Below are 9,032 nucleotides of genomic sequence, written 5' to 3'. Positions count from 1 at the left end.
CTCTGTTCCAGGAATACATGACTGCCGTGAATTTAATTTCATTTACAGCAAAGTGGTGGAGAGTGAATTTAAAGTACTGCATGTAAGTATAACTTTGAGGTATTTGTACTCCAGTAAATTTCACAGTGAAATATTATATTTATTCATATATGGGCCATTCTGTATCGTAAGTACTTTTACTCCTGCTACTATAAGTATATTTTAATGCTCATACTTCTGTACTTTTACTTCAATTTTGAATTAATGACTCCTATTTGAGTATTTTTATACTGTGGTTTTACATGCTTTACTTAAAGTATTATCTGGTTACACTGCAGCAGGAGGAGTTAGAGCTGCTGACAAATACATTAATCGACATTTAAATGTGTTTCTAACTACGTTATAGTGTGTTCTTTATATACAGAGTATAAAGTACATGTCCTTTTCTCAGGTTTTCTCTGACAAACATGATTCATGGGATGTCAGAGTGTCTGTGTTGCAACAAAGAGCCTTCAGCTAAAGGTGCAGAGTCCACCTCTGTGTGTAGGTGTGTGTGTGTGTGTGTGTGTGTTTCGGGCGGGGGTGTGTGGGGGGTGTGGTGTTTTCTACTCTCCCTCCTTTTCCCTCCAGAGCAGCTCATTCAGAGACGGAGCCTCCGTCAGAGCAACAACACGACAGCTGAGACATGAGTGGACGAGTCGGAGACTTGAGCCCGAAACAGGCTGAAATCTTAACTCAGGTAACAAATCAATAATCAATATTGATCCAGTGTTGTTGTTGTTTTCTGAGTGGACTGAGTCTGTAGTTCTGCTGTATGACATTAGACTTTATTGTTGCTGTATCTAAGATCACTGGCAGCTTCTGTTGTGGCTACAATGATCCTATGGTAACTCCCACTCACTGCTGTGTGTTTGTGTATTTGAGGAGTATATTTACATTTTATTTATTTATGCCTCTTCACTGCATTTCACAGGGAAACACTGTACGTTTTTAAACTTTTTATTCATTTAGCAACTGTGTACTAGAGATTTAACATGAAAAAACGTGATAAGTTTGAGACATTAAACATTACATTCCTAAATGTAAGATTAAAGTCCAGATTGATAAAAACTTTACACCGCATTCACTTTACAGCTAAAGTTACTTTTTAGATGAACATTTTTGCCGGGTTGGATCTGATGAGAAAGACCGCAGACGATTAATCACTTGTTAAAATAGACTAATCGATTGTTTTAGCTGTAGCAATAAGACTGCCTCTGTGGGTTTTGTTTCTGTTGCACTGAGCCAGGATAGCAGTTTCCCTCTGTTTCCAGTCTTTATGCTAAGCTAAGCTAATCTTCTGAATATTTCCTGGACTGTAGCAGCTGCTGTTCCCTGTCTTAGATTTTTAAATTGAGGTTAAAACACAAACATTATATGAACTTTCTGTTTCTTCTGATTCTCTTCCTCCAGTTTCGGGAGAGGATCCAGGACATCCTCCCCAACCTGCCTGCACAGCATGACCACTACCTCCTCCGCTGGCTCAGAGGTGAGACCTGCAGAGACCTGCAGAGCCTCCACACTCACACCAAAACCTGGACAGGCTGCAGTCTGAGTGTTTAGCATTTTCTGTGTGTGTGTGTGTGTGTGTGGGTACGATGCAGGCAAAACAACAGTCACACACTCATCCAGCAGCAAGGTGACTTCTTTAATCCAAACGAGAGAGAAAGAACCAGACAAACGACAAACAGAGATAATTATTAAATGACATGTTTCTGAGCAGCTGAAAAACACTGCAGTTGTTTCTCTTACCTGACGACTTAATATCTCCCTCCAGCTTTGGTCTTTAATTTATTTTCAGGTCCTTGAATGCACCATGGGATTTGCAGCTCATTTGTGCTGCACATAGGGATTTAATCTCTAAGGAATATAAAGCACAGTTCAAACTTCTGGGAGATAAACAAATTAAAAAAGGTGTAAACTAACGAAGGATGTTTACTCGAGTACTAAAGGTTTCAGATTCTTCTTCTTTACTTGAGTATTTCCATTTTGTGCAACTTTATACTTCTACACTACATTTATCTAACAGATATTTTTACTTTTATTTCTATATAATATGATAATCACTTAAGAAATTGTGCGAAATATTTATTATTTACAACTATAGTTACTGTTTCAGATTAGGATTTCAGTGTTTAAATCCACATTGTTAAAGATTAAACCAGTGTTTCCCAACTTTATTTGACTGTGACCTCTCACAGAAAAGTTGGGGGTATCTTTCATGTCTACGGACAAATTTCAAAGAAGTAAAATCCTCCAATGTTCCCACCAGAAGAAGAAAATATAGAAAAATAGAAATAATCTGTCTTCAGCCATTAATCGTCTCATGACCCTTAGACTGGGAACCACCGGACTAAACTGTACATAAAGACTTAAGTATTTACTTAAGTAAACAACACAGTACTTCCTCCATCACTCACAGTTTAAAACTTTTTGAAAACTGTGTCTCAAACTGAGAGAAACCGGCTCATTGACGAGAGGGAAACACAACAGTTCACTTTCCTCTGAAACAAAACAAAACAAAGGCTGAGTGTAATTAAAGCCTGAGGCTGCGCTCGCTCTCTGCATCGGCACAAACAAACCTGTTCCTGTGTTTTTACACACCACACTGCAGCAGCCGGTTTCACTGTGAGGAAATACCTGAGCTGGAGGCTTTGGTATCGATACCTGTCAGACACAGTCGCTCATGCTGGAGACTGCTGAGTTTTTACCATTTAAACCAACAAATAATTTCATTTTTCAGCTTTTACTTTAACAGTTTTTAAAGGCAACAATAATAATTTTACCTCTTTAATGTGACCAGACACTGAAAAATACTAATATTCACATATAAATACATACATATTTAAATAAATAGTGATATAATATTAAATCATGAGGAGGTGATTTAATAAAAGTTAGTTTCTGTAGTGATTTTAAGTTTTGTTTTCATCTAAAAACAAGGAGTAGTTATAAATCACCTGTTTTTGCCTCAGGACTTTAAACCAGTTACATTTTTGTAATTTTTAAAAACTCTCCTGCTTTTATTTGCAGTAAAACAACTTTTCATGACACACAATGATCCATTGACATGTTTTCTAAAGGGCCAATAAACATCATCTTTCTTCACATTAACAGAAATTAACTCATTCACTCCCAGTGTTACGAAACACTGGAAATGTCAGATTATAATTTGCATCAGTAAAGGGAGCGACAGGCGTGTCTATTGGTTCTGTATTAAACCGGTGTGAGTGAATCAGAAGGTGTTAATAGTCTGTTAAACTGAGAGTGAAGTCACAGCAGCTGGTGAAACAGAAGTAGTTAAAATAACACACATCAGGATAAAAGGTCAGCTGCTGCCGACTCAGTCAAAACTGTAAAACCTTCTGAAATTAAAAAAGAACCTTCAAACATACAGACAGGGTGATTTCCACAGTCACTGTGAGCTTTGAGGCTGAGGAAGTTCTCTGGATCGTTTGGGATGTTTTAGTGGTCGATGGGAAAGGTCTAGATGTCCTTTAGTTCTTGTTCTAGGGGTTGAGGGGGTTTAAATGGTCACTGAAGAGGTTCTACAGTTGGTTTTAGTCATCATTATGAAGGTTCTAGTGGTCCTTAAAGAGTTTGTTGTGGTCAGATTGGAGGTTCCAGAGGTTCTCCAGGAGTTTCAATGGGTGAAACTGAGATGGTTTAACATCTAGTTTTGGTTTCTAGTGGACCTTTAGGAGGTTTTGGTCTTTTACAGGTTGTAGTGGTCCTTAGAAGACCTAGTAGTCCTTCAAGAGGTTTCTGTTGGGGCTTTAGGATATTGTAGGGGTTCTCTAGGTGGGAGATTTTACAGTGCTGGACAGCATTCCTCACCACCATCAAAAACAACCAAATGAGGGAACGTCCCTCAGAAGAACACTGTTCATTTCTCCAGCAGAGATCAATACACTTGATGAATTGAACTGAACCGAACCAACGCGCTCCGGTTTCTTTACCTTTAATCGACCCTGTTGACTTGTCCATGCTGTGGTCCATAGTTCAGGGAGGCTTGGATCGATGAGCGACTCTGTGACTGTGTTTGCGTTCAATATTTGCATTGACTGTTAACCTTGGACTTGGCTAACCTTGGCTAAATGTATTGAACTGTGACAAAGTGTCTGTTGTACCATTATCAGAGCTGGTTCGCCTCGAGGTGCTGCAGCTTTTACATTTAATTGATCATTTGCAGAGAGAATGGTTCATTATGTTCTGACTTCATGCTCTCATTGTGCCAGAATCAAAGATCCTCTATTTATTAGTTCTACAAAATGCTGCATGTGTTATTCCCACGTCCTCATAATCACATCTCATGTTCACTAATATAATGTCGTCTAATCTTTTTCCAGCCCGTAGCTTCAATATTCAGAAAGCTGAGGCCATGATCAGAAAGGTGAGACCTCATCTTATTTTCTGTTGATAACTTATAAACTTAAAGTTTGAGGTACTTGTACTTTGCTTGAATATTTCCATTTTCTGCTACTTATTCTTCCACTGCACTTTTTAGTCTGCTAGTTACTTTTCAGATTAAGATTTTACTTAACGATAATCTGATAAAATTCATTGTGTTGTTAAAGATTAAACCAGTGTTTCCCAACCTTTTGACTTGTCACCGTTTACGTAAAATCTGGGTCTTGTTGAGGCCTCGATTCATGTTCAAGGACACAGTTCAGAGGGGCCAGACCCTTAGTATGTTTTACTGCAGAACAAGTACTTTCACTTTTATACTTGTAGTACATTTTGCTGCTATGTTTGCACTTTTATATAAATTGGATTTTGAATGCAGGACTTTATCTTTTCTTTGTTGTGTTGGTAACTCCTGCCTCTGTCTGTCTGCAGCATGTGGAGTTCAGGAGGCAGTTGAAAGTAGACACCATCATAACTGACTGGGAACCTCCAGAGGTTGGTCACAGTTAACAAAGACTCTTTATTGTCCTTCTGAGCTGTTTGATAGACTGACTCGTGTAAAGTGTGTCCCTCTCGCTGTCGTCAGGTGATTCAGAAGTACGTGTCTGGAGGGATGTGTGGTTACGACAGAGAGGGAAGTCCCATCTGGTACGACGTGATTGGTCCTCTGGATCCTAAAGGTCTGCTGCTGTCGGCCACCAAACAGGACTTCCTGAAGACCAAGATCCGACACACTGAGATGCTGCGACGGGAGTGTCAGAGGCAGTCTGAGAAGGTCTGGATGTTTCCTCTCCTCTCGCATCCTCTCTCCTTTCCTTTTTGTGTTCTCATCTCCTTTTCTTTCCTCCCTTGTTTCCTCCTCTCCTCTCCTCTTTCCTGACTCATCTACTCCTCTTTTTTGTTTCCTCTCTTCCATCTTTTTTCTTCTCCTCTTTCCTCTTGTTTCCTGTCTCCTTTTCATCTCCTCCTCCTCCTCTATTGTTTCCTCCTTTCCTTTCCTTTGTTTAGTTCTCTCTTTTCTTTGCTTCCCTTATCTTCTTTCCTCTTGCTTCCTTTACTCCTCTTTTCTTGTTTCCTCTTATTTCCTCTTGTTTCCTCCCTAGTTTCCTTCTCTCCTTTCATTTGTGTCTTCCTCTCTCCTCTCCTCTTGTCTCCCTCTTCCTTTCTTCTGTCTCCTCTTCTCTCCTGTTGTTTCCTTCCTTGCTTCCTCCTCTCCTCCTGTCTCTTCTCTTCATTCCTCTCCTCCTCCTCCTCCTCCTCTAAACATCTCCTCTCTCTCTCTCTCTCTCAGTTGGGGAAGAACATTGAAGCCATCACTCTGATCTACGACTGTGAAGGTCTGGGACTCAAACACATATGGAAACCTGCCATTGAGACCTATGGAGAGGTTTGTCCTCCACTCCCTCACGTTTCACCTGATCCTCATTAAACTCCTGCAGCTCCTCCTCACTCCTCTCTCTCCTCCTCTGCTGCAGATCCTCACCATGTTTGAGGAGAACTACCCCGAGGGGCTGAAAAGGGTGTTTCTTATCAAAGGTACCTCAGCAGATCTGTGGCTCAGTGTTTGTCTGACGTGACGTTCAGTTGTGTTTATGGATTCTTTAACTCTGGATCTTGACTTTCTGTGTTTTTCTGCAGCTCCCAAAATGTTTCCTATGGCCTACAACCTCATCAAACACTTCCTGTGCGAGGAAACACGACGCAAGATCATCGTTTTAGGAAGTAAGACAGCAGAGAGTACAGCCACGCTAGCAGCTCTGCTAGCAATGCTAACATGCTGATGATTAAGAGACAATTGTGCAACAAGCGTTCACAAGTATAGAGTTACTTTAAGGTACTCATTAGGATAAAAAACAAAATTAGAACAAGAGAAATGAGAGATTGAAGAGAAACTGAATTTCAGGTTGAAAAACGTTGAAAATAAGTTTGAAATAAATTATCTGACAAAATCATGTAAATGTACTTAGTTACTTTCCAGGAATTGATCTTTGTGACTTTGTTGTCGTGACGTGATCACCAGCATCAGCAGGATTCATCCTCTGGGCACCATGAACGTCTGAAACTAATTTCACAGCAATCCACTGAGCAGTTGTTGAGATGTTTGAGGTCTGAAGTTGCCCTGCTGCTGGCTCCACTCCTGACTGTTCACCTACATCAAACATTACATTCCTGTTTGTAGGTAACTGGCAAGAAGTTTTACATAAACACATCGACCCGGAGCAGCTTCCTGTGGTGTACGGAGGAACCCTGACCGATCCTGACGGAGACCCTCGCTGCAGAACCATGGTGAGGGCAAAGAGCAAAGACACCGGCTGAGTGTGATGAGGACGACGATGGTGATTAAAATAAAGGATGTTTTTATCTTGTGGTTGCAGATCAAGTACGGCGGCACGGTGCCCAAGTCGTACTACGTTCAGGACTCTGTGAAGGTTCAGTACGATAACAGCGTCACCATCAGCCGCGGCTCCGTCTTCCAGCTGGAGTGTGATGTTAAAGCGCCCAGCAGCCTCCTGAGGTACACACCTTTCCCTAAACGAGCGAGTGTACTGTGATAATTTGGAAATAAACTCTACTCCCTGCTCCGTCCCAGGTGTCAGTTTGCCAGCGACGGAGCAGACATCGGGTTCGGAGTGTACAGGCGGACCAAAGAGGGTGGAGGTCAGAAGGTGGCCGAGATGCTGCAGGTTCTGCCCAGCGAACGCTACAACGCTCACCTGGTCCCTGAGGACAACTGCCTCACCTGCCCCGAGCCTGGAGTCTGTGAGTAACCATCAGTGTAGTTACAGATTACTGGATTACATCCTGCAACAGTTCCTACCTCAGGTGTAGGTGGTGCAGTCTGAATCCGGGCAGGAATGGTCATGAAAATCTGATTTGCTTTCTTGCTTGCAGGAGGTGACTAGCTTAGCTTAGCATAAAGACTGGAAGCAGGTGGAAACTGCTAGCCTGGCTCTGTGCACACGATATATGTCATTTGTTTAATCTGGACAAAAGCCAGTGACAGCCTCAGGCCAAAAAATACCACACATAAAACCACAACAGAGCCAGGCTAGCTTTCCCCCTGTTTCCAGTCTTTGTGCTAAGCTAGGCTAATTAGCTGCTGGTTGTGGCTTTTAAATTGCACCTAAACAAAGGGATCAGTCTTCTACAGTCTAACTCGCTGTATTGGCTATTGTTGACTCTGTCCTTTGTTGTCGTGCAGACGTGCTGTGTTTCGATAACAGCTACAGCATCCTTCAGTCTAAGAGGGTGAGCTACAAAGTGGAGGTTCTTCCTCCTCCGGACACACAGATGCAGAGTCCACACAGCAGAGGAGACAGGAGGCTGCAGTGAAAACACAGATCCCAGACTGTGAAACTAAAGCTCCTGGATCAGGGCTGGATTCTCTTCAGAGCAACTGGGAGAAAAAACAAGCAGTGAACCTTTAACCAACCCATTTCCCCCACTCTGTACATCGTGCATGTGTGAGTTGGTGATTAGTGATCAGTGGTAACTTTGTTAGAGAGTAACTGAACCACACACGAGAGTTTACATTCATTTAAAGGAAAATTCTGGTCCAGAAACATCACTATATATCAGTACCAGACTCCATTGACAAAAACAGGAATTTAACGGAGCAGAACACAGGAGCTGCTGGAATACCACTGCCTCCATCTGTTAGTGTGTTTGTGTTATTCTGTGGTACTTTTACTTCAGTAAAGTATCTGATTACTTCTTCCTCCACTGAAAGTCACACAGTAACACAGACACACTAACAGATGGAGGCAGTGGTATTCCAGCAGCTCCTGTGTTCTGCTCTGTTAAATTCCAGTTTTTGTCAATGGAGTCTGGTAGTGATATATAAACATATTTCTGAAAGACCTTTCATCTGTCTGTCCCGTTCTTGTGGACGTGATATCTCAGAGACGCCTTGAGGGAATTTCTTCAGATTTGGCACAAATGTTCACTTACTTAGATTTTTGTGGTTGGAGGTCAAAGGTCGAGTTCACAGTGACCTCGTGTTTGTGTGAAGATGATACATCAGGAGCGAGAAGCTGACGTTCCAACGCATCGTCCCAACCACCTGACTGAAGCAGCTAAATCACTAAGAAAACACACACACACACACACACACACACACACACTGAGGCAACAAAAGGAGCAAAGTTACCTTTCTACTTTGATAATTGTACAATTCTGTTGCTCACACTCTGATTTAGCCTCTAATATTCCAGTTTTAAAAATGACTAATGTGTTAAAATGAGGGATGTTGATAATCAACGTTCATTATGTCGAGTCACTTTACAAACTGATGCAAAACTAAATAATTATTTTTTAATTTATGGAAACTCTTCCGTTACATTGAGTTTGTATGTTAATGTTACATGTAATAAAAGTGTATTTATACACACACACACACAGCAGTTGCTCTTGTTTTGATTGCATCAACACAACATTAAAGTTTCAGTGAAATACAGGAGCAGATGAATTAAGTAAAAGTACGAGAGCTGCAGTAATGTTCAGTTCACCGGTCTGACCAGTAGGTGGCACTGTAAGGAAGGACTGAGGAACCTGCTGTGGGCTTTATTACATAACTGTTAGTCCCTGAATATTAGGAGCTAATGATA

At 41.4% G+C, this 9,032-nt stretch overlaps 1 protein-coding gene across 1 annotated transcript; it reads left to right on the top strand.

The window, feature by feature from the left end:
- Positions 1–595: 595 nt before the first annotated feature.
- Positions 596–8,056, top strand: sec14l7 (SEC14-like lipid binding 7). Its single transcript, XM_018697490.2, has 12 exons — positions 596–718; positions 1,432–1,507; positions 4,368–4,411; positions 4,858–4,920; positions 5,012–5,200; positions 5,717–5,812; positions 5,901–5,961; positions 6,064–6,147; positions 6,605–6,711; positions 6,801–6,940; positions 7,016–7,185; positions 7,628–8,056. The coding sequence occupies exons 1-12, from the start codon at positions 665–667 to the stop codon at positions 7,756–7,758; spliced, it is 1,215 nt and encodes a 404-aa protein (XP_018553006.1). The 5' UTR covers positions 596–664; the 3' UTR covers positions 7,759–8,056.
- The last annotated feature ends 976 nt before the right edge of the window (positions 8,057–9,032 follow it).

Source organism: Lates calcarifer, linkage group LG9, assembly GCF_001640805.2.
Source record: "Lates calcarifer isolate ASB-BC8 linkage group LG9, TLL_Latcal_v3, whole genome shotgun sequence".
Classification (NCBI taxonomy): Eukaryota; Metazoa; Chordata; class Actinopteri; family Centropomidae; genus Lates; species Lates calcarifer.
The sequence above is the reverse complement of the archived record's forward strand: the minus strand, read 5'-3'. Positions and strand labels throughout refer to the sequence as shown.